A 25,622-nucleotide genomic window follows, 5' to 3' on the forward strand; every position below is an offset into this window, starting at 1 on the left:
CAGAAATTTCACTCAGGGAGTTATTCTTAATACTAATTGTCAATTTTCCTTTTCTTAAAATTATATATTTTCTTATCTCCAAACTTGGAGACTGGAAGAAATAGTCTCGCAGAGTATAGCAGAAATGATCTTTGGTAGAATGGATAATTCAACTTCTTCTAGAGCCCTGGGCAGGTAACATACGTTAGGATAGAGTGGTGTACATCATGCAAATTATGTCCTCCTATTGCAGGAAGTGGGTATTGCTGGACCTCCTTCCTTGTAACACTGTGTTGCTAACCACCATACTTCTTAAGTCGTGACCAAACAATTCTTTAAGAATTTTTACAAATTTAACCAGGTTCTTCAGAACAGAAATTGCACATTTCAGAAACCCTGAGTGGCCCAGAAATCCTCTTAAACTACAAAACAATAATGCAATATTGCAAATTTGTTCATATTCTCCATGGTTTACTTATGAAACTTGTGTTTAGTTTCTAAGCACTGTATGGACAAACAATGTGTACTACTAGAGACAGCCGGTATTGCATCACTGACCTGCATTCAGCCAAGTACTACTTATACCATGGTCTATTTCATGTTGAAATGTCAGACATTAATCATATTGAAGAAATTTCTTAAAAGTTTTAAAGCTTATTTTAACTGTTTCTTTTATTTTAAACCAATAAAACCAAGGTTCTGGACATGAGTACTCACAATCTAAACCGATCCACAGGTTTTAAAAAAAAAAAGTAGCTACAAGAAAATTCTACTTATTTTGCCCCATCCACATCGGCATATGTAGTGCCTGTCATGACACAATAAACTGGCTAACTGTGGTAAATGATTAGATGAGATAATCCCTTTAACTCTAGCTTCCCCACCCCAACATACATGCACACACAGACTAACTGTCTCTCATCACACTCCTATTTTAGATTTGAGAAAATACTCCTTTTATAATAACTGTAGACAGAGCGGCAAATATAGATGCAATAGCATTTTCTGTGTTTGGAGAAAGGAGTTTTGCCTAGATATTTTCAACATCTTTGTTAGCTTTTTCTCTATTTTTTCCAAAAATGCACATAATTTTAGTTACTAATTTTCAACAGAGAAACTGAATTGTTAGCAAAACAAATTATTCTCTTACATATGAGGATGACAATAAAAAAGGTAAAAGAACTCAGAGTTACATTTTAGGCTACAAAGGGACATTATCAGAGAATGACTTTGTATTGGACCAGTGTCCAATAGTATTAACCCCAGATTGTGAGACACAGGAAGACTGTATTCTTATCCTGATTCTGACAATGACTGCCTTTGTGGCCTTGCGTAAATAATTTAACCACTCTGCCTCATTTTCCCCATCTATAAATGGGAATAATACTACAACATGAGGGCAATCTTAGAACAGTTGGCCATTGCACACTGAATAAAGAAAAAAAAGTAATCAGTTAAAGTCTAGGCAATTCATAGAGTATGCCGTTTTGTTTTATACTGGGTTTTATGGCTTATTTGCTCACTGGCTGGAAGAAGTAAATAATGTTTCTATTGTAGGCCACTCTGAATCCAACAGATCAGTAATGGTGCCATGAGCAACTGTCGCTCTACTGCAGACAAAGTTAATGAAACAAGATGATTACATCTATTTCACTCATTTCATATAACGGAAATTCAATCAATGTACTGGAACATTCACACTTTCAACGTCCCCTCATTTGAAAATTAATGCCTTGATATTTATGAAGTGGGGCCACTGTCCTGTGGCACTGTTCTATTCCAATTACATTGTCCTTTAGTTATACTGAAAAGTATTTGTTTTACCAATCAGAGACCCTCAATTAGTGACCCATAAATCTATATTTGTTTCTCAGTTATGCCATTCCCTCCAACATGGATGGGGGAAGGAAATCTGAGACTGAATAAGGGAATAAGTGATTGAACAGTGAATTCAACATAACCACATAGCATTCCTATACACTGACTGGATGAATGACTGAGAATGGCCCCCGAAGTGCAGGAATTTTCATAACACTTGTATATTTGAGATATTGTATACCGTGCATCCAGACAACGGAAGGGTTAAACTTTTCACTCTGGTGAAGAGATTCTGATAGCCCCAAAAGCTTCACAACCTGAAGAGGAGAGTTATCCACTCTTGTCCCTTAAGGAGCAGTCATTAAGAGCATGGAGGAGGAGAGAAAAGTGTATTGGAAAGGAGGCATCTCATCAGGAGGGGCTACTCCTCTTCTGTTGTTGATCAGGAAGGAAACAGAACTGGCTGCCCTCTTAAGACAATCATCTTGGGATTGGATTCTCCAGCGCCTTGCACTGTGTGTAGTCATTTGACCCCAAATATAGAGTGAGCTTAAATTGAACCCTTCTGTTTTACATCCACTTTGCATAGGTATAATTGATTCATAAGGTAGAAAGCATCAAAATCAGTAGATTTGGTATATTTGTGTGGGGTGTGATATGTGGAAGTAGCCTTTTCATGAAAATATGGTCCAATGGTCTTGGAAAATGAGGTGAGTGGAGTGAGTTGAAGGGAATCACCGGGTTAGGTTGGGGTGTAAACTACCCGACTCAACACCTAGAAAGAACTTTAAAAAGAATTCTTTCTTGAACAAAATGACTCATAGCAAGGAAGTAAAATAATTATCTCTGCACACAAAACAGAAATGAAGAAATGTTTGGCCCTACCATCACCAACAAACTGAAGGAGTGCTAGGTCAATCTGTCTCTTCCAAGGTGACCCTTTCTGAAGAGCTATTCCATAGCCCGTAGTGGCAAAGATGTATCCGCTGCCTATTGTTACAAGTTTGCAGCCCTCATCTCTTCCAGCCTTGTAATTCAGCACTGCTGCATCGTAGATGAAAGCATCCAACTTCCTGAAATAAAAGACAGCATTTTACAAACCAAATCATTAGGGACAACAAATGTCTGGCTTCTTTCACCCTGGACATCAGGACCCTGATGAATGTCATTAATGATATTAAAGAATCCATATGATGAGTTGCTGTGCTGTGTAGTCCGACATTAACAAAAAGGCCATCTATTTTTAGTGGGGGCAAAATAGGGCACAGTTTTGCACTTCTGTTTTAAGGGACACAGTTAAAAATATACCAAGAACATGACTAGCCAAACTAGTAAACAATTGTAATAATGTCAAAGGCCAACATGTTTACCTGTGGGATTTAAAATGAGCAATCCATACCTCGATATTCAAAATAATCTTAAGGGACAATGGAAATGCCAGTAAATAATTTAGAATAGAAGTAAAATGAGCAATGAGCTTTATTTAAAGTATTTAATGAGTCTAAAAATCTGACTAAGCCGCTTTTTCATGACACTTCCTTATCTTTGTTTCTTTCCAAAAATAAAGTGCACCAAAGAATGAAGGTGGAAATTAAGCCCCTTGTGAGACAACAGAAGTAATATAGCCTAAAATATTTATATATATATATTTTATATATATATATATATATATATATATAAATACACACACACTATATATATTATAGTGTGTGTGTGTATATATATATATATATGTATATAGTGTGTGTGTGTGTGTGTATAAATAAACACACACACATCCTCATTACTTCTATGTCCGTAGGACTGTAGAAATAGAAGATGCTACAGAAAATTTTAAGTCTTTTGACCCATCTCCTTACAAAAACAACAGAATCCACATGACTTAACTACATTGTCTTTCAGTTATGCAGCAAAGAAAACCTCATCTGATGAAATGGGTTTTAGCCCACGTAAATTTGTTAGTCTCTAAGGTGCCACAAGGACTCCTCGTTGTTGTTTTTTTTAAGTAGATAAAGGAAGGGAAGCAGCACCATCAAGGGATAGCCTATAAGGAGTGCAGTTAGGATAGAGTTAGAGGTAGGGGGGAAAGGGATCATTGCACAGATAGAGCAAGAGTATGAACACACATGGAAAAAGAGCCAGTCAAGAGAATCTGAATCTAAGAAAGAACATGAAAGTATATCTAATGGTTAGAGAATGTTTGGGAGTCAAGACTTCAGGGTCCCAAACCCTAACTCTGCTACTGACTTAGTGGGTGACCTTGGGAAAAATAAAATTGTGCCTCACTTTCCCCAACTGTTAAATGGGTATAGTTACATTAAAAACAAAATTAAAGAAATTACTTAGATTGCAAATACAAGCACTCAAAAGTTAGGAAGTGCCAGATTTATGGTGACCAGTGCAATATTAATTCTGCCCCCTCGTGTCTCCAACCTGTACACCGAATGAAGCAGGAGTCTTGTGTAAAAGTCAGTATTGATCAGACCCAGACCAGAAGAGCTCTGTGTAGCTAGAAAACTTGTCTTTCACCAGCAGAAGTTGCTCCAATAAAAGATATTACCTCACCCACCTTCTGTCTCTAATATGTGATAATGTAACTAAAGACTGTATCTTAACACATATACACAAAGGAGCAGAATTAAGGATGCACAGGCAACCAAAATGTGACATTTCTTCACTTACGGCTGCTTGACTTGGTAAGGTAAAAGTTCTTTTACCTCCGGTTTTTGGTATGTAAATTCATAGGTTTTTAAAAGGAAAAGGGTAAAACCAAATTTTGCTCCATAGTGATTTTCAACCTTTCCTCATTTCCGGACCCCTTAATGTTTTAGACTGAAGGTGTGGACCCCTTTGGAAATCTTAGACATAGTCTACAGACCCCCAGGGTCCACGGACCTCAGGTTACAAACCACTGATAAAGAGCTCTAACAGCCTCCCCACCCCCATCATGCATCATCAAGATTTGAAGCCTGAACCTTGAGAACTTCAGCTTAATTGGCAACAAGAGGAAGGCTGTTGTCTCAAAGTGTTCATGGGCTACTGACACCATGTTCTGGATCCTGGGGATGGCCAGCAAAGCCTGCCCCAGTCTGGTTCTGTCTCTTCATTTGGAGGAGCTCCTGCCAGAATTGGAGGCTGAGATCATGTCCCAGTGCTCAGAGTGGGGCAGAGGAGACCAACCTTGTACTCTTCACTTCTATTCTAGCTTCTTGGGCAGCTCCCAGGTGTTCCTAGGGATGTGTCTGCTGCTGCTGTTTTTGTGGCAGCGTGGGCCCTGGCTGTTTAGACTTTCATGTTCAGTTATTTTGGCATGCTGCCAAAATTGCCCTCAGGAACGCAACCAACAGGAAATATGTTGATTTTTTAAACAGTTATAACTTAGCTGAATGGAATTTCATGGAATAAAGAAAAGACTGAGTCAAAGGGCTTTCTCCCTCACAAATTTCAAAGACTTTCTGAAAGCAGCTGAGGTTTTACAGCTTTTAGAAAAGATAACTCTTCTAATGAAAAGTGTTAGCCAACTTACATGTAGAGTCATTACCAGCTCCCCCTATAATAATGCTTACCTGCCTCATATACATAATTATGAGGGTTGTCATCAATAAAGTGCTTCGAAATGTTCAGGTAAAAGGTATTACAGAATTTCAAAGCATTTACTCATATTAATTAACACTTACACGCAAATCCTCCTCTCCTACCGCAGAAGTAATGCTTATAAATATTAAATCGGTATCAATACAGTGCTTTTTAAAATTAAATGTGTTGAGAAAAAGGACTAAATTAGTCACACTGACACTCACAGTACAACACTGACGGACCCCTCTATAAAAACCTAGAATCACAAAGCAGATAGATTCTTGCTTGTGAGTATTTTGGACATGTATAGCACAGGATATTTTGGGTGTGTGTGAAAACTGAAAAGCCTGAGAAGTACTGGGAAACAGCTGCTGTCTGTACAGCAGTTAGCTGTATAAACCCAGTGTTTTGGACTCATACTGTATATTTGTTGTGAATTGGACTCAGCTATTATGCAACAAGTAGCTGTTTGTTGAACTGAAGCCAGAAGACTTTGAAGAAAAATTAAACGATTCCTTGGGGACAAAAGCTGCAAAATCATATCACCAACAGGCCCAAGGAGGCAATTTAGAGTAATGCCATTATGCCAAACATTTCAGTTCCAAACAATTATATTTAGTACATGAGTTGCAGACAGCTGTGTTCAAGCATGAGCGTTATGACAGCTCTCAACAGGCAACATTCATAGCCTTTCTATAGTAGCACTCTGTATAGAACGTGCCAGGATTTACAATAAAATTGCAGTATGCTTCAAGAAAACAAAACCAGGGAAGCCTAGATAAGACAGACAATTGTTGACTCTGGTAAGATTTCAGCCATAATAAGCCATCTTTTATGATAATTTTGGCTACCAGAAAAATCAGCCTGAAAATTGCCACATTTTCTCTGAAAACATGGAAGAAAATGGGTGAGACTTTTTGAGTATATGTCGACACAGAAACAGCATATGGATAAACTGAAGCACAGAAAAATTAAGTGACTGGCCTAAAATCACTAGGAGTTAATGTAGGCCCCAGAAATCACAGGAGTCTTAATTCCCATACTCCTGCTATAACCACTAGACATCACTGTCTCCCTACTTTTACAATCTAATATTAAAGTACATCACACAAAGCTGTTATATTTCTTCACATTTTATTGATAGTGAGAGGAGAGAATTGGTCAATGTATTTAACATTAAAATCTGTCCAAAATTACATGGGAAAAGTGAAAGTTTTTTTTTTTTAAATCCATATGTGAAATTCTCTGTAACATTTATCATTAATATTTAATAGAAATTTTACCAAAATACATTCAAAATCTTGGATATTCTGTCAGTGAACAAACTATTCTACAAACATTGCTAAAAATTTCAATAAAATATTGCCAAATCCAGAAAGTTGGTCCAGTTTGATGCCTGTGAAATATAATACATCCTCAGAAATGTTTGTGTAATTGTTTTTTAATTCACCTTTTGGGGGAAGAGGAGGAAAGAGAACACAAGAAAACAAATCTGCCCAGTATAAACTGGTAGAACTTCACTGACTTCGATGAAGTTATATTGGTTTACGCAAGTAGTGAATTTGCTCTTTGATGAATTTCTTGGAACTAATTCACCTCTGGTTTAAAATGGCAACTTCACTTATGTTAATGGAGTTGTGAGTGTTTACGCACATAAAACTGTGGGCCAAATCTGGCTTTGGGATCCACACTTCATTTCTCCATTTAATACATACAAAATACTCCTGACGCCAATGGGCATGCCACACAGGGATTTGAATGCAGAATAAGTAGCAGGGGTCCACAATGAAGAAAAAAAACCTGCAGTGCAGATTCCAGACCATTTCGCCTTAAGAAAAAGCTGCTCCATATAAACCAACACAACATAACCCTACACAGAGGTTTTTATCACTACTTTCATATATGTAGCAATCTATCACCTTGCTGCCAAATAAGATCTCATTGACAGGCTTTACAGTTTAAGTTCGTTATAAAAAATAGTTTAGAAACAAAATACAAGCAACTTAATTAAGTGCATGATGGACTCCAACACTCAATAAATATTTAACACCTGATTTTCAGAGGTAAAATCAAAGGTAAGTTTGGGATACCATTAAAAAAATCAATCTAGGTGAGAGTCAGGCCAGTCATTTCCAGGGATACAAAGACTAATCAGTGTGTGACCCTGACATTGTCTAGAACTGCAGATGTAATTAGGACCTAGGGAAAGATGAATGCCAAAATTAGGCATTAGAGAAAAGCCACATGAAGCCAATGTAAAGTCAGTCAAACATCACAGAAGCACTGGAACAGATTAAGGTTATTGTCCTTAGTCTTTTGCTACTATAAAAAGTGAAGCTATTCCCCATGCTTCCCGCATTGCTTTAGATACTCTTTAAGGATGGTCATCAGCTCAACTGTTACAGGCTGAGGGCTAGTCTCCATGGGGAGATCCACGCTGCTGCAATCGATGCAGCAGGGATCAATTTAGCAGGTCTAGTGAAACCCCACTAAAATTGACAGCAGAGCACTCTCCGTCGACCTTGGTACTCCAGCTCCACGAGAAGAGTAAGGGAAGTCAACCGGAGAGCATCTCCCGTCAACACAGCACAGTGAAGTCACCAGGGTAAGTCGACGTAAACTACGTAGACTCCAAGTATGTTTTTCACATAGCTGAAGTAGCATAACTTAGGTTGACTTACCCCCATAATGAAGACAAGCCCTGAGTCTGTGTACAGAGAACTTTTTGAAGCAGGAGAAGCCCAGTTTCAGAGATTGAGAAACTAAAGGTGCTCCAGGCAATAATTAAAGGGATAAAGTTTGAGGCTTAGGTTAATAAGGCCAAAGATGGTTTTCTTTACCCACTCCTTCCTAAAACTTCATTGCTGAAATCCTCAGCTCGGGTAAATTGGCATAGCTCCATTGAAGCGGAAGATCTGATCCTATTTTATTATACAATTTAATATCCTCTAATGCTCCGCTGACAAGCCTACTATTTGAAAATTTCAGCTATCCAGATAAGCAACACATCAAACAAACAGTGAGATAACCATGTTTTAATTCATGGGTCCTAACTGGTACATATTGTAATGGTGCACGTTCACACTATTGCCTGAAAATAACAGGTTATAGAACATACAGCAGAAAAACACATCTGGTAGTGCTTAGTTCAGGCCACCCAGCTTTTATGAAGTGACTTTCACACACCATCACCTGAAGGAACTAGGGAAGCATTATGCACTTCACTAATGACATACATTGCTAGTGGAATCCAGATAAACTTAGACTATCATCTGGGGGTAGGAAAAATACTTCTTTGAGAAGCTAATGTGGACCCAATCTAACAAACATTTTGGGCTAAATTCTGGTCTTCAATATGGGCACACAACTGCCTCTGAAATCAAAGGATGTGAAATGAATGTATTTGGGGGAGGGAAAAAATGGCTCTTTATTCGTCATGGATTAAACCTCAAAAGACAGCAATACATTTCAGATTAATATTTTAATTAGCATAATTGACCATATTTCTTGAGAGTCATAGGTGCTGACTTTGTCATTTGCTGGGGATGATCGACCCCTGCTCTGTCCCAGGCCCTGCCCCTGCTCCTCCCCTTCCCTAACTCTTCCTGCCCCATTGCACCCCCCCCCAGTGCCTCCTGCACAACGCTGAACAGCTGATTGCGGTGGTCGGGAGATGCTGGGAGCTGATTGGCAGGGCCGCCAACAGGCGAGATGCACTAGGGGCAAAGGGGAGGAGCTGATTGGCGGGGTCATCAGTGGGTGCTGAGCATCCACTATGTTTTCCCTGTGGACACCCATGGAGTTGCCGCCTATGTCTCCTGTCCTTACTATGCAAATAACCTAAAAAGGCCATGTGGATTCTGCTCAGTGCTTCCGAGGACATGGAGCAGTAAACCAGCAAAGGAGAAACAGATTTCCTTCAATAACTGTTATGTCTAAATATGAAGTACGTCATGACATTCAGAAGAGTTAGAAGACGCTTTGATGTGGCCATAGTTATTTGCATTACTCTTCCTTTCTGTCAAATGGAGTTTCTTGAACAAATAATATTCTGGTTCCTTTGCAGATCAAAGGGATTGGTGCATGACTGAAGTTACTTTCCCCTTCTCTACTAGTGCCCTAGTTCCATACACGCACGCACCAGGAATTCCTTATTAAATGGGTACCATTAAGTGAAGTGTTCATCTGTCATATACAGGACATTAACTTCAGATCCAGAGCTCTCCATTCTTATTTCTACATGCTTTCTGTGCAGCACCCCTTAATATGTTCTATAATAGCTATATAAAAGCTAGGTATTATTACTATTAACGCATATTATGGTGCCACAAGCACAAAGGCTGAGTACACCCTAGTATACAAAGTGTGCAACTATATCACAGTTTTAATGCACAGTATTATCTCTGTAAACAGCAATCTATTCTATGAACACTTGCTTTCTCACTTGGATCAACAGTTTCTTTTTTAGCTCTCATTATGTTCTTATGTGTCTCTTTCTTGGTTTTGTGCAATCTGTTTAAAGGCAAATTATACAATTAAGGCTAATTAACGGAAGGCAATTAATGGGCCACCTTTTCTTTTAATGACTTGTGCAGATTAATTAATGAAATCACAGATCCTTTTTTTTTTATTATTATTTTGGAAGCCTACCTAGATTATACCTGAAGTGACCAAATGTTACCTTAGCTCCTCCAGATTTGCTGTAAGTGATTGACAGAATGACTCCACTACAAAGGAATTACAATGTGAATAGCCAATGGGATATGTATTTAACAAAGCTGTAGTCATATGTATTAACATATACATCATGTGATGCAGAGGTGTGTGGAATAATTTATTGGCTAGGGTTATTGAGTCATCACAGAGATCAGAGCAACAGTTAGTGATTCTTCAAAACACTAGCATTTTACAAAGTTATTTACCAAGAATGTTCTTGCTCTTTTGACTTGGCATCATTAGCATGATTTTGTGACTAACTCATTTTGGATGACTGCGTAATTTCTACATGACTTCTACAGATATCTTCTATCTATTCTATCCAAATTCTTTTGCCTTTTAAAATAAATGCAATAGTAGCCAGAACAGCTGTCACTTTTACAGCAACCCTTAAAGTGGGACTTTTTATTTTGTTTTATTTTAGAGAATCTATTGGAATCTGCTCAAGGCTGGGTGAAACATGAGAATATATTTGAGCTATCTCAAGATGTTCTTTGTGGAGTTTCTTTTTCACATTTTGTGTGCATAAATATGTTGCTCAGAAAGGATACTGGATTTACAGTCCTGGAGAATGAATCTTTCATTTATCCATAAAATAGGTACTACGTGCAACAGCAGCAGCAGATGAGCCATGCAATCTCATAAGTGTGCCTTTGAAACCTGTCCCAGAAGACCTATTTTTAAGGCTGAGAAAATAACTCAGTCTACAGCATCATTCAATGCTCAGCCCCAGTCTACACTACAGAGTTAGGCTGACGCAAGGTCAACGCAGTGTCATTATAGACACTGTGTTGCTTTACATCAACTGTTGATAGCTTTCAGAGCCATCCCCCAGTGTCCCACACACAGTTCAATCAGAGCAAGGCCTCCCGGTGAGTATGCACACCGCTGACACAAGGAGCAGAGTGTAGACACAAGCGATGAAATGACTGTGGCAGCTATATACCAATATAAATTAGGCTGACTTAATTTTGTACTGTAAACATACTCTTAGTCCATACAGCCTCTCTGAAAGTCCTGCCAATTAGTGCCTGTCCCCTGGGAAAGAGACAAAACTCATTACAGGGCTATTACAACATTTGTCACTACCAGTTTGGGCTAGATTTGAGCAGGCAACCTAGAGGCAAAAGACATGATGCAGAATTTAAAAAAATCCAAGAACAAGTGGGTCTAAAGGAATCCTAGAAAATAATCCAGTCTATATTTTAAGCTTTTTTAGATATATAGCAGTATTTTTTACTTGGACATATCCTTCTGTTGAAATGCTGGGGGCAAAGATGGGATGAGGCTGAAATTGAAACAGAAAAAAGGGATCACACTGGATGTCCTGTTTCCTGTGTGACACTTCTGATGCTGTGGCTGGAAGAGAAAGAGATCTCATTGTAAATCCCAGCTTCAAACTGTGTCTCCTACCCAACTGTTCAACAAAAAAATATCTGCTATGCTATCTGATGTTTTTATTTTCAGTAGCTCCAGACTGTGGTATCTGTCCAGACAGACCCATTCAAAAACAAGAGATTTTTTCAGAATTTATATATACTGCATTTTCAGACATATCAAAGTTGTCCACCTGTTAGGGAGGGAGAACATTACCTACCCATTACTTCTGACTATATGAGTTAAAAGAAAATCTAACCTATTATTCTGGTTGATCCATAGGGAAGAATGATTCTTCCCCTCTATCTCTCTCCTGCCTCAAAATACCCTCGGTCAAATTTATACATGGAAAATGCAGAGACCGCACTAAAAGCAAATTTCTGTTAGAGTAATGACACCATACTGCATTTTGACTGATTGTAGAGGCTTTACCTCATCTACCAGACCAACTTCAGGCTACTAGGAAAGCTCATATGAATCTTTCTGCATCATTTGTCTATTGTGACCTGAATTGACATATTCACATAACTCATTCTCAATCTAATTCCATTCACATCCTTCTCAGTCCCAACAACTACTTTCCCAATCTATATAAAATTTCTCTCAGCAACAGAAATGACTGAAAGTAAAAGATATAATTATTATTATTGTATTATGTGATAGGATAAGTCCTATTTCAAGTCTCAGAAGCCAGGTGATGAAGTACTTGTAAAACTTCACTTTATTAAAACAAGAAAACTCAAAACAAGTATCTAGTTGAAGGAATATGCTTTTAGATTTAAGGTTTTGTTGCAGTTAAAGCAGCATAGTGAAGGATAAATACAGCACATTGCAATAAGTGTCTGTCTTCATCATCAAATCAAACTGACAGTAACACTAATACAATAATTTTTCAAGAAAAACAAGAGATTTCCCAGATGGAATGGAGTGGAACAAGGCCTTTAACTAATTCAATTGCCAGCCCTTTTACATTGCTTCCAATTTGTTTAAAAAAAGGCTAAATATAATTACACTTGTAAAGCGTGATTTAGACAGAAATGGAATAAAAAACCTAAAGGATATATACATTAACACCCACATACCATCTAAAGGAATTTAAAAGCACAAAGAAATAAATGGTCATAAGTTAGTGTTTTCTAAAGGGCAGGGCATGAACAACTAGCTCGGGAGCAAAGGCCTCACAGTTGTTCTCAGCTTTTCTGGGGATACGCAGAGGTCTTCCAGGGGGTATAGAATCATAGAATCACAGAATATCAGGGTTGGAAGGGACCTCAGGAGGTCATCTAGTCCAACCCCCTGCTCAAAGCAGGACCAATTCCCAACTAAATCATCCCAGCCAGGGCTTTGTCAAGCCTGACCTTAGAAACCTCTAAGGAAGGAGATTCCACCACCTCTCTTGGTAACCCATTCCAGTGCTTCACCACCCTCCTAGTGAAAAAGTTTTTCCTAATATCCAACCTATATTGGATGGGTACATCAACTCATCTAGATATTTGCCTAGTTTTACAGCAGGCTACATGAAAAGCACTTAAAGTCCCTAAAATTTCATACAATAACTTGTTTATACAGCTCTATATACTATACACTGAAATGTAAGTGCAATATTTATATTTGAATTGATTTATTTAATAATTATATGGTAAAAAATGAGAAAGTAAGCAATTTTTCAGTAATAGCGTGATGTGACACTTTTTTGTATTTTTAGGTCTGATTTTGTAAGGAAGTAGTTTTTAAGTGAGGTGAAACTTGGGGTATGCAAGATAATAGACTCCTGAAAGATGCACACTAGTTTGGAAAGGTTGAGAGCCATTGCTGTGTCAGGTACCAAAGATACTGTAAATTGCAGGCAGCATTGTTAACTAGTTTGCTGCTCATTAAAGCATGTAAGAAAGGAGAGGAAACATCACATGAAGTGCTACACAATCTACTCTGAGTTACCATTCTTTTCACATAGCAGGAATGGCAGGGAGTGTGACTAGTTTCATTTTCTTGGAAAGTAGATTAAGGGGCCTGTAATGGGGTTGGCACCCACCTCTTGCGAGTGCCCCCTTCTGGCTGGGTGTGTCTGCATTCTTTAGTTCTGGTGACCCCTTTCAGTGGTTCTGATGTGGGTTTTTCAGAGACAGCGCTCCAGCCAAATCGCCCTGTCTGCATGTTAACCATCACAGACCCCTTCCAGCGTATACAGTCCACTAGGGCCTACCTCAGTACCCCTCTGGTGGTGTCTCTCTTTAGCCCTCCCTGGGCTTTGGCCTTTAAGCAGTCCAGCCCTGGTATGGGGCTGTATCCCCAGGGCTTCTTCTCTGAAGACACTATGTTCCTGCAGCCCTCCCCAGGCTCAGACTCTACTGAGTCCTAGCAGCCATCCAGGCCTGGTCCCTGCCCACACTGAGCTGTCCATGGCCCTGCTGCTCTTCAAGGCAGCCAGACCTGCAGTCCTTTCTTCTCCTGCTCCAAGCAGCAATTAGCTACTGCTGCAACTCCTTGTATATGCCCCTCCTTGCAGTCACTCTAGCCTGCTTGGAGGACCTCTGCACAGCTCCTTTCCTGGAATGGCTGTGGCAGAAACCTGAGGCTTCCAGCTGGGGGGGGGGGGGTGCTTTGGGCCTAGTCTATCCAATCACAGGGCCTCAGCTTTCAGAAGTTTTGGGGAAACTGCCACAAAGTTGAGTACAATTTAATCTTTTATAATTTATGCACGCAGTGGCACATCCTATTTGCAGTCCAATGGATGATTTCTGTTTACTTCCAGCAATAATAATAGTGGTAATAGTAAAAAAGAAGAAAATTAGTTCCAATTGAGGTGAAAATTTTTAGGTCTGTTAGATTTCAGAACTGGTATTTTAACAAACAGATCTCTGAATAAAGCTTCCTACTGGAACAGCAAGATTATGGATAATACCCTGCCAACCCCACACTCATTCAATAATAACTTTCTGCCCAGTGCCCAATTTGTGTGAATCAAACTATTCATTAGCTGAGAATAACTCCATTCACTGTGCAGATACATGAATGTGAACTGAGGTTCAAAATAAAGTACAAAAATGCAAATTGAAATTGAAGTACCACAGCCATAGAAAACCAGACTAAACAAAGTTATTGATTGTGGGAGCTGACTGAACTCACCCGACCAGAACAAAAAAGATTGAGGGGCCTGATCTGCTCAGTGGAGTAATTGCACAGAATGACACCCATAAAGTCATTGCTCACACATATGCCCCTTCAGATGTTTTAAAGAAAATGTATTTGGATTTTACATTTATTGTCAAACTAAATAGGCACTGCTTAGGTGTAAAAGTGCATCCTGAGAGTGCAAAGCATCTTTAAGGTGACTGGGTACTTTGCTTAGAGCATCATGAGTTAGACGTTCCTAGGGCATTTCTCCAGAGATGTCCAAGAGAATTTCTCCACCAATAGAATATCTTGTCAATCACAGGTGAACCTTAAAAGGTCTAGTCCTTTTGAGCACCCGGACATGGGCGGACGCTAGCTTGCCCACTGCTAAAAGCCCCTTCCCCAGCATAGGGTGGAGCTACTAAACCCAGAACCCAACCAAGTTTGGTGGACAACAAAAGCAATAACAGGAACAGGCATGGGGGTCAAAGGGCCAAAACTAGGGAACCAGAAGGGAACACCAAGCAGAGAACCCCGGACAGCAGCCATTGCTCCTTGAAGGCCTCGAGAGAGCAGGTGGATGCTGCCCAGAGGAACTCTGCCCAGATACGTGAGCAGATAAAAGAATGAAAGACAGCCCCACAGTCGCAGGTCCCCCCTTCTGTCAACCTCCTTTCCCTGGTGTAATGAATGGCCACCTTGGCCATGGCCAGGAGGAGGTCGACGAGGTGGTCGTGAGACTTCGTGGGACCTTGGATCACGTGTGCATAAATAAACAAGTGCGGGGAAAAGTGAAGCCAGAAACTCAAGAAGAGGTTCTGGAGGAGCCGGAAGAGGGGCTGCAGCCTGGCGCACTGAAGGTACACATGCACCAGGGTCTCCCTCACGCCACAGAAGGGACAGGCTTCAGGGACAGAGGTGAACCATGCCAAGTACACCCTCATGCTCACGGCTGCATGGAGGAGCCACCAGCTGATATCCACAGCAGGCTGTGGGACTAAGATGGAATATAAACTGGCCCATGGGGTTCCCCACCCTCCACTTCTGGTAAAAGGTCCCACCACTTGGTATCTGGGAGGGACACGAGGGTGGGGAAATGAAGTGTGTGCAGCATGAGCACATATAGATGGTCTCTTGGTGTGGTTTGAAAATGAACCAGCTGCAAGACGCGCAGCCGGCTCAGGGTACAAGGAAGGGGAGGCCGGGAAGACTCACGGGGCAGGGGGCCCATGGAAAGATTCAGAGGGCCTGGAGTGAGAGGCGAGCGGGACCCACTCGAGGAAAGCCTGAGCCGCAGAGGGCAAGGCTGCCTCCACCTTCTGGAGTACATGCCGGGTGGGGGGATAAGGGTGGAGAGCCCCATTCACTGCTCGAACACCAGAGGATCCATCCAACCCCCCAGGTCATAGTCCAGGAGGTCTCCAATCTTGGTGGTTCCCGCCAGGACCAACCTCTGGCACACCAAGGAGAACTCCGCCACCTGCACACAAAGATGGGGATTGTGTACAAGGGGCTTTAAAAGGTCTAGTTCTGGTCAGGCAAGTACCCCAAAATGGGTAGACTTAGCCAGACTTGTCACAGTTCTTAGATCTGCTTTCCTGGATTGACAATATTTAGAGAGATCTACCTTTCTGGTTCTTCCAGTCATGAACACTACAGGGACAGATTTTTATTCAGAATGTCTATTTCCAGTTCAGCCCAGAACCAGAAAATAGACAGGTATAGAACTGAAAATGAATATATTTGATTAATGAAAAAAAATTATCAGAATATTTTGAAATTCAGACAAACTCAGGTCCAGATTCCATTTGAGTTGTAAGTTCAAGTTCGAATAATATAATTTACCAGAATTAATTTGCTTCTCTTGTCTCATATTTCTACTGAAATTCTGATTCTGTTTTACAGATGTAAACAGCAGAAATGGATTCTTAGTCTCTGAAGGTCTCCAATTTTTTGCCAGATAAATGGGCTGGCAGATGATTTGTAAGGATTAAAGCCATCCAGAGGCTAGTTAGGTAATGGGATACTTCATGTTCCTTGCACATTTTCCTTTAATATATTGACCGCCAATTATTTGAGTCATCAACTACCCATCCTCTTTGAACATTCAAATGTTGGGTTTATCAGTATATAACTTTATCAGCTCCTAGAAGGAAGATCACTAAGTGTAATAATTAGTTCTTCACCACACATGGTGCACCCACCTTGGTATTTAGACTCTCAAAAATCTCTATGTACTAATCTCTTAAAGCCTTGAAATAATGTGCAGTAATTTTCCTGCAAGTTCCTCCTTTACAGAATAGTGTTTTAGGGCATGCACTAAAATGCGATATATGGTAGAGTATAACCTGCAACTTAAAGGGTTCTCAAGTATTTTAAGGCATTTTATGGTTACTGCTATAAGCCTGTCACAGAACTGGCCCTTTAAACGCATCAGCTATCCAGCCTACCTGTGATGGGCTCCACTGAAGGGAGTGAACCAACCCAGGTCCACCTGGGTATAGTTAACTGCCTAAGTAGCTGGAAGGCAGTTAATTAATCAAGGAGCACCAAGGCCTAGTAAAAGCCTTAGGAGAGCTCAGTTATAAAAAGGGCCTGAGAAAGAAAGCTGCAGAGAAGGGGTTCTCCTTGGGAGCAGGAACTAGGCAAATTCTCCCCATGCAACAAGGCCTGAGGGAGAGACCCTGAACAAGCAGGAGAAAGGCTGCAAGTATTTCCAGGCAGCAGAGAAGCCTGAGGCCTTACAGCAGAAGGAGCTGCTGAGGGAACCAAGAGACTTTTGTTTTGGGACGTAAGTGTTAGCTGGGCTCTGAGGTCAGAGCCTTTAAACCAAGGGTCAGCAACCGCTGGCACGCAGCTTGCCAGAGTAAGCACCCTGGCGGGCCGGTTTGTTTACCTGTCGCATTGGCAGGTTCAGCCGATCACGGCTCCCACTGGCCGTGGTTCGCCGCTCCAGGCCAATGGGGGCTGCGGGAAGGGCAGCCAGCACATCCATCAGCCCACGCCACTTCCTGCTGGCCCCATTGTCCTGGGACGGCCAACCGTGGCCAGTGAGAGCCATGGTCCGCCAAACCTGCCGATGCAACAGGTAAACAAACTGGCCCGGCCTGCAACGGTGCTTACCCTGGTGAGCCACGTGCCAGAGGTTGCCGACCCCCACTTTAAACCCTTGTACAAGTGCTCCTTTCCGGAGGCTTTACCAAAAGGAGATATACTGCTATAGAGTATTTTGCTTCTCCATGGCCAGAGGCGGTTGGCCTTATTAACGGAAATGAAGGCCAGCGTCAGCAAAGCCACACTCCCTCTCAAGGAGGTGCTCAGGACTATACTGTGCCCCTTCTACAGGGCCACAATACAATGTGTACTAGTAGTGCCACTGGACATTGATTTCTGTGCTTTATAACAATAATCATGTAGCTGGTAATATTTGGCGCAAGATTCCAGTAATGGAATTTCTTTCAGACAGACCAAAAATCTGAGAAGGGTTTCCCAGAGTCTCAGACAACTGCTTGTAAACATAATGAACAAGAAAAGTGAAACACATCTCTCCTTTGTCTCCTGACTCACCATTTTATCTGCAACCATTCCATCACCCTGGGGAATAGAAAAGTCAGAAGTTCCCGTGGATTTGTTTGCACTTTAAGTACAATAGTTTAACTCTAAGCCTATATAATCTTGAAATCTGCAAACAGACAATAATTCTGTGAAACAACAATGCAGAAAAACAAACACCTCCAAATTAATAGAATTATGGAAGTTAACTGATGGAAAAGGCCTATTCTGGCACCCCAACCGTCTCCCTGGGGACACAGAACTGATCCCTATATTTTTCTACTGCTTGGACCACTGTAAGGGTAGACATGTCCCAGTCTGCATACTTTTAAAGTTTAAGTGGAAATAGCAAACTGTTTCACTCTTCCAAATGACATGTGATGAACTGGAGTGTGATGAACTGGGCAAAAGTGGATTTGAAAATTGATGGAATATTGAGCATTCCAGGACATTCAGGAGTGCTTATAATATGATATTTTGGAAGCTAAGATTTTCTTTTTCAATGTGTTAAGCACCTCAAATACCTATTAATGTGCTATACTTTTAATAAAATGTTAAGAATATGAATGGGACAAGGATTCAACCATTTAAAAAACCATTTATTTTAGATGGCTTCTTTTACTCTATTTTAATTCTATTCTGACATTTTAAAAGACACAAAAAGGAGTAAGTTTGGTAGTGCTGGGGTAGAAAGAGGAAGTGAGAAGAACAGAATCACAGGGTAAGTGTCTTTTGGGAAAATCAGTCACTCTATGGAGAGAGCTCTGTTTTTTGGATGAGATTAGGACACTATTATTTGAAGGTATGCAGGAATGTAAGACACTATACAAAATTCAAACAAATTTGGCTAAACAAATGTTAAGGGGACTGGATGGCCCAGGGCAGTGTTTCACAAACAATGGACAGGCCATGAAAGGCAAACAGGAAAATTCCAAGGCATTAAAAATGTCATTATAATCTAAAGAAAAGAAAGTCTCTCGTCCCTATTTCCTGTACACCCTAGCCCTTTCAGGTCTCTCTCTCTCTCTGTCTCTCTCTCAAAACTCACACACACACACAAACACACACACAGTGACCTATGCTTTCCCTGCCCGAGGTAATGGTTAAAATGCATTGGAGAGGGAGCCAGAACTGCTTCTGGCCATTCTGTATCTGTAGTGGATAACTGGAGTCTGCAAAGCTATGAATGGGATACATTTCAAAAACATAACATAAAGCCAAAGATGCCTAACAAACAAGGACTTTCAGGGATTATTTGAGCATCTGGAGTTTTGCCCAGTCCTATTTATGTTAAACATTATTTGATTTTGTATCAATATTTTCACATTGTTGTTTTCACACAGGGAAACATCTCTGTCAAGCCATTTCCACCCAGCTTGTTCTCAGTTGGCTGTTTATGATGTTTTCTATTTGGCATCATTACAAAATAATTTATCTGCCAGTAAAAAATTTTAAACAAACAAATATTCAAGTGACACTGTTGAAGCACCCTACTAACTCGAAACATGTCTGCAAAGTGATAGCGTCTACTTCAGAGATTTTTAATGTCTAATAATAAATTGTGGACTGTATCTGCCAAAGGTCTTGCACTACAAAGGAGCTAAAATTACATTTCCAAGCTGATCCTTAGTCTAACAACTACAGACTAGGCCATTAAACTGGATGTGTGCAAACTGACAAACATTGCATCCTTCCCTCCTGTGCAAACCTCTGCATCAGCCTAGCTGCTTAACAGCTGGCCCCTGGATATCTAGCCACATCAATTATTGCAAATAAACACAGATGGATTTACATGTTGGTGTGGGGGTAGCAGATTGTATATAAGGGGACTATTGGTTAATGGAATACAAAGGACTCCTGTAACTGTAGCCTACATAAAATAAAATATATTGACAACTTAATCCAGTCAATGAAACTCTCACTTAAATGGGCCTGCCACAGTTCTGATCTATCAGCTGAAGACGCCATCTTTTTTCTGTAAGATAAGACAGACACTGTGACCACCCTTCCTCAAGCAACATCCACGTGTGATGGAAAAGCACATGAGAAAAATAACAAATTAAAACAAGGTGCTCAATTAGTAAGTGTGCGTTTGTGTGAGAGAGATGCATTCTAATTGATTTCTATGTTAAGAAGAGATTTCCCTAATTAAGGCTTCTGGTTTAAGCCATTAGCCATAAAAAAACCCTATTGAAATTCAGGTGTAGGCATGCTTGGACAAAGGCCTAAGCCAAGAAAATAAATACATCTCTCATGCTGTTCCCAATCTCCAAGTCTCCGCCCCCATCTGTCATTTTCACATTTCAGTGATGCACAGAGAGCTGTGCATGGGGAAATGGCTATACGCAGATTGAAAAACTACTAACAGTAGTAACAAATGCCAGAGAACCAAAAAAGATTGCCCATCTCACATCTGTTTTGTTTGCAAAGAGATACCTCCTCTTTTCCTAGCCCTTCCTAAAAAAATAAAGCAAACAAAAATTGGAACACGGGTTGCAAACATAACACAAGTGACTGGTTATTTCCTGTTCAAGGAATTATTCTGGTTTTGAGCTACATAAAGCAAATCAACAGGTATTCTAATGATACGGATGGCCCTAAAAGTTTAGACTGGATAACACAGCACTGGCCCCCTCCATCACTGCAACTCATGGAGCCCCCAGTTCGATGCCTGTAGATGCACACACTACAGCGATAGCAGGGCTCCGTTGCTATGCAGAATCTATCAGGCCAGGCCAGCTGACTGACCCTTCATTTGCTCTGAAGAAGTGGGGTTTTTACCCATGAAAGCTTATGCCCAAATAAATCTGTTAGTCTTTAAGATGCCACCGGACTCCTTGTTGTTTTTAGAGGACTAGGTTGAACTCCAGGCTCAGGAGTTTTCTGTTCACATTCTGCTCATAACTTACTTTGTATTTTCTTGTTGTAAGCACTATCCTTTGAAGAAAAGCTTTTGCTGACTGGAATTGGGATTCTGCTGGGTCATTCTGCCAGCCTGCACATCTCAAACTGCTCTAAACCCTAAGATGGGGTTTCTGTGGTTTAACTGAAACTTGCACATGTTTATTCCACTGGCTTGACTAGCTTTGTCACAGCTTTTGGTGCAGTTTGCTGTGTTGTACTTCAGGGTAAGGAGGTTTCCAAAGAAATGGAGGTGGGGGAGAGATTAAGAAAACCATCATAATCAGTCATTCCATGGCGACCATCCTACACGTCTCCAGTTCATTTGTGGCATAGGAAACAACTACTGTTCGGTATATGAGACAGATAATGAAGAGAGATTTCTTTTAGATTCTAATATCTAACAAATAGCACAAAGCAAAGTGGAAGAAAAGAAAAACTAATTTGGTGTTCGTATGTTATTAACAAAGACTCTGGTGACACAAAGGGAAATTCCCAATTACACTAACAATGTTCTCCTGAGTGAAGTACGTAAGAGTCACAGTCTGGAAGTATACAACAGCAGAATTTTAAATAACTATTGTGAATCTGACAGTATCAAAATATAGATAAGGAACTACCAACTTAGGTGTCTTTAAACTCAGCTGTCTGGGTCCTAGTCCTCCAGTCTCTTTAGCATTCATTTCTCTCCAAATCTTTTTGAATAGTCACCTCACAGAGACTGTCCCCAGAGTACTACTATTGTCCTGCAAACACCATTCCCAGTGGAGTGGGTCCATTACTGCAGCCTTAGCCCTGAATCTGATCTTATACCAGTTATAAGATCAGATTCAGGGCTAAGGCTGCAGGATCTCACGTTGAACCTCAAACCTAAATCTGATCCTCCATCCAGTGAGTGAGCACTACAGTCAATTAAATATCATGAGACCTGATTCTAAACCAATACCAGTCAGTCCAAGTACCACAATAGATGTTTTTGCAATCACTTTTTTTAAAGCTTTGTTGTATGGCTCTTCCAGCCCTTGTAGTGTCCCAGATGGTGGAAAAAAGACTGGATTCAGTTGTAGCAAACACAAAGTGGATTTTTTTTAAATTCAGGATAGCGTGTGCACACGTACTCACACGCACTACAACACTCCTGGCCTCTCTCATTTACAGACTGTGTGTGTACTGCAGTGTTGCCACACAAAGCCCTTGACAAGATTAATGGAACGGGCTGCTGACTACAATACACACCCGAGTGTCATGGATGCCCAGACTGATAGTTTGCATTATGGTGATTTGCCTGTCCAAATAAGAAATCTGGACCAACACCTTTGGAGTCTATTTTTCACAACTATTGTAGAGGACTGCAAAGTAGCAAACCTCTTTTGTTTTCTTATAATTCGTTTTAAAATGAATGAAGGACTGGCATCTCCATTTTGTAAAAATCTACTGAAGCTAATGGACAATGGAGCAGAACTGGTGTACTAGAGTACCATCCCTTAGCATTTTGCAGGTCTTTTCTAGTCTATCATCCTTTATTGATTAATAAAACACAATTTTTAATGCAGAAAAATAAATTGATAGACATGTGTGTGTCTGGAGTTCTATGTCTGCCTCCTCCTTTGCATCAGCCTCTGACTGCAGCAGTTCACTTTAATAACCTAAAATATCAAACACCACTTAAATGATTAGCCTTACATCTTGCTATAATATCTGGAATTAAAGTAGGAGTTGAGACAAATAGACTAGAAAATAAAACTATCAGAAATTCTGCCGGTTTGGGGGGCATTTTCCACAGATTTCTGTTGTCACCAAGAACATTTACTTACTTTGTATGCTGCTCTAAGGCAGAGAATTTCAGTGAGGCAGATTAGAGCAGTGACATGTTATCTTCCAGGATAAAGTGAGATTGTATTTCTCCTGCAATCACCCATGTTGTCACTTCCAATTGCCAGTGCTTCTAAAGGAAAGATGGACTTTCAGCTACCATAAACCATGAGAAATAGGAGTAAGGAAAAGCTCCTGGCATAGGTGCTGGAACTAGGGGTGCTGTCACAGCCCCTGGCTTGAAGTGGTTTCCAGTATATACCGGGTTTACAATGTGGTTCAATGGCTCTTAGCACCCCCGCTATAAAAACTGTTCCAGCGCCCTTGTCTCATGTTGTGGCATACCTGCTGAGACAATAAACATGCAGTGGTGATGCACACTGTGTGGGAGGACTGGGTCCCAAAGGCTAGCCTATGATTCATCATAGCATTCCACTCAGCATGCCGGTACAAGAGACACCCAGAACAACTAATGTCCCAACACGTATTCTATATCATGCCATGATGGTAATTAAAAGTCAGTCGTAGTGCCTAGGGTTAATAATTTCCTGCTGAACTACCACATTATTCTTTATACCTGTAGAAGTGGTAGTGCCATTTTGTATGCCCAAAGACTGAAAACTGAAATTGAAAAATAAAACCTCACATCCTTGTTCAAATATCTACATACCTATGGTGGCAAATTGCCGGCACTACTATGATTGGTCCCAGGCTTTCTCTTCTTGTATGGTTGTTCAGGGTGCCGTTATGCCCCAATCTGGGGTATAAACTGTCCCACTAGTATCCCAGAAAAGGGGAGTGGAGGGGGGCCCCCGGACCTGCCCTCCACTCTGGGTCCCAGCCTAGAGGCCATAGGGATAGCGGTAAACCACTTGAGCTAGCGATTCCTTCCCCTGGGCTACTTCCCTCTCCGGCCCTTCAGCTTGGGGAGGCTTCCTGCCCTCTCTCTGCTTGGGCAAGGTTTCTCCCAACCCCTTGTGCCTGTGGAGTCCCTCTGCTCTGTACAAGCCAGGTTTCCCTTAACCAAGGGTCTTGGTCTTCTGGCCCGCCACAGCACATTTCCAAACTCTCCTCTGCTTCCCTCCAAACTGCTATCCTTCAGACTGCTCTCTGCTCCAACACCAAACTACTCTGCTTCAACTCCTCCAAACTTCGCTCTGCTCCAACACCAAACCACTCTGCTTCAACTCCTCCAACTGTCTTATTGAAGCAGGGTTTTTTTTTATCAGGTGACTGGCTTCAGGTGCTCTAATTAATCTGTAACAGCCTCTCTTCCCTCTACAGGGAATAAGGCTCTCATCATCCTGGGGCTTACATATCTCCCATCTATCACTCTCCTGCTGCCTTCTGGCCAAGGCTGGCTTCAGGCACCAGCACAGCAAGCAGGTGCTTGCGGCGGCCAATGGGAAGGGGCAGCACATCCGGCAATTCGGCGGCGGGTTGTTCAGTCCCTGCCGCTGAATTGCCACCGAAGAATGAAGCGGTAGTGGTGGAGCTGCCGCTGAGTGCCGCCGATTGAGCCTTATTTTTTTTCCCGCCGCTTGGGGCGGCAAAAACGCTGGAGCCGGCCCTGCCTCTGGTCATGCTATATCACACTATAGACAACACCCAAAAGCATAGGGTCTGCTGGCTGCTTAATACAAAAAGACATGGAATTTAAAGGTCTTATTTTGCATCAAGCACTGGGAAATGGGAACATCTTTCAGGCACAGAGAGGGAGGGACAGTTGTTGAATGAGGAATTTGGCTTGCTATCTGGCCAGAAATGTCAGTACCAAAACAACATGAAAACTGTTTCAATGGTGGTTCTAATAGCAATGGTCAAAGCTCAAATGATCTGGAAGGTCAGGTCAGAAAATTATAAAAAAAAGCTGATGCTTATTCAAAGGCAATGTGCAGCTTCAGAGTCTGAAAAAAACAAACTGATATCTCACAAGAGGGGCCACTTTCTAGTTTGATTTCTATGTGGACCAAAAGTACCACACCATTATTATTAGATACTTATTGAGTACTGAGTATTCATTACTGTACAAAGGGAGACCAGACTCCTGCCCCAAGGAGCTTTCCATCTAAATTAGACACCAAGAGAAAGAAAGAAAGAAAGAAAGAAAGAAAGAAAGAAAGAAAGAAAGAAAGAAAGAAAGAAAGAAAGAAAGAAAGAAAGAAAGAAAGAAACTGAACATTAAATCTTTAAGCAACTAATGCTTTTAGCTCTGGGGGGCCCAGGCGTCAGTCCCTGGTTTGCTGGCCAAGGGAAATGTCATCCCACAACACATAGTCCACATTGCCAGGGTAAAGAAGAAAAGCCGAAAGGAATGGAGTGTGATGAAGGTGAGAGATAGATTGGAGAGGATGAATATGAAGAAAAGAGCCTGTCAACTTGGCCAGGAGGTATTCACCTGTGACCTGAATGACAGTGGTTTCAGTGGAAAGGAGTGAAACTGGACTGCACAGGAATTAAAACAGTAACGAGGGCATGAAGGCCATGAGAACAGACCTCATGGCCTTCATGCCCTAAATACATTGGCAGACAAAGGGGCAGAGAGAGATGGGGCAGTTGCAGAAAAAGGCTTGAGCTAGCAGTGGCTGCGGGAAAACAGATGACTTCAGCAAAACCAGCAGTCAAATAGACATTTTAGTTCTCAGGTCAAATAGTCTAGGGTATGAAAAGTTTGGATGTTTTCTTTTTGTATTTGTGTGCTGTACACCTATTAGGAGTGTAAATTGTAGGTTTTGTTTTGACATTTTATTTAATAAACATGAACAGTAAGAGGAGTT

The 25,622-nt window shown here is 41.1% G+C and overlaps 1 protein-coding gene across 3 annotated transcripts in view; it reads right to left on the bottom strand.

Annotated features, from left to right (window-relative positions):
* Window positions 1–25,622, bottom strand: part of GRIN2A (glutamate ionotropic receptor NMDA type subunit 2A) — a 264,715-nt gene that overhangs the window by 24,026 nt on the left and 215,067 nt on the right. For all 3 annotated transcript variants that reach the window (XM_044978610.1, XM_044978609.1, XM_044978611.1), the window contains one exon: window positions 2,683–2,870. In XM_044978610.1, the coding sequence (XP_044834545.1) occupies window positions 2,683–2,870 (188 nt within the window). The remainder of the gene's footprint in view (window positions 1–2,682; window positions 2,871–25,622) is intronic.

The sequence above is a fragment of the Mauremys mutica genome, chromosome 11 (assembly GCF_020497125.1).
Source record: "Mauremys mutica isolate MM-2020 ecotype Southern chromosome 11, ASM2049712v1, whole genome shotgun sequence".
Lineage (NCBI taxonomy): Eukaryota > Metazoa > Chordata > Testudines > Geoemydidae > Mauremys > Mauremys mutica.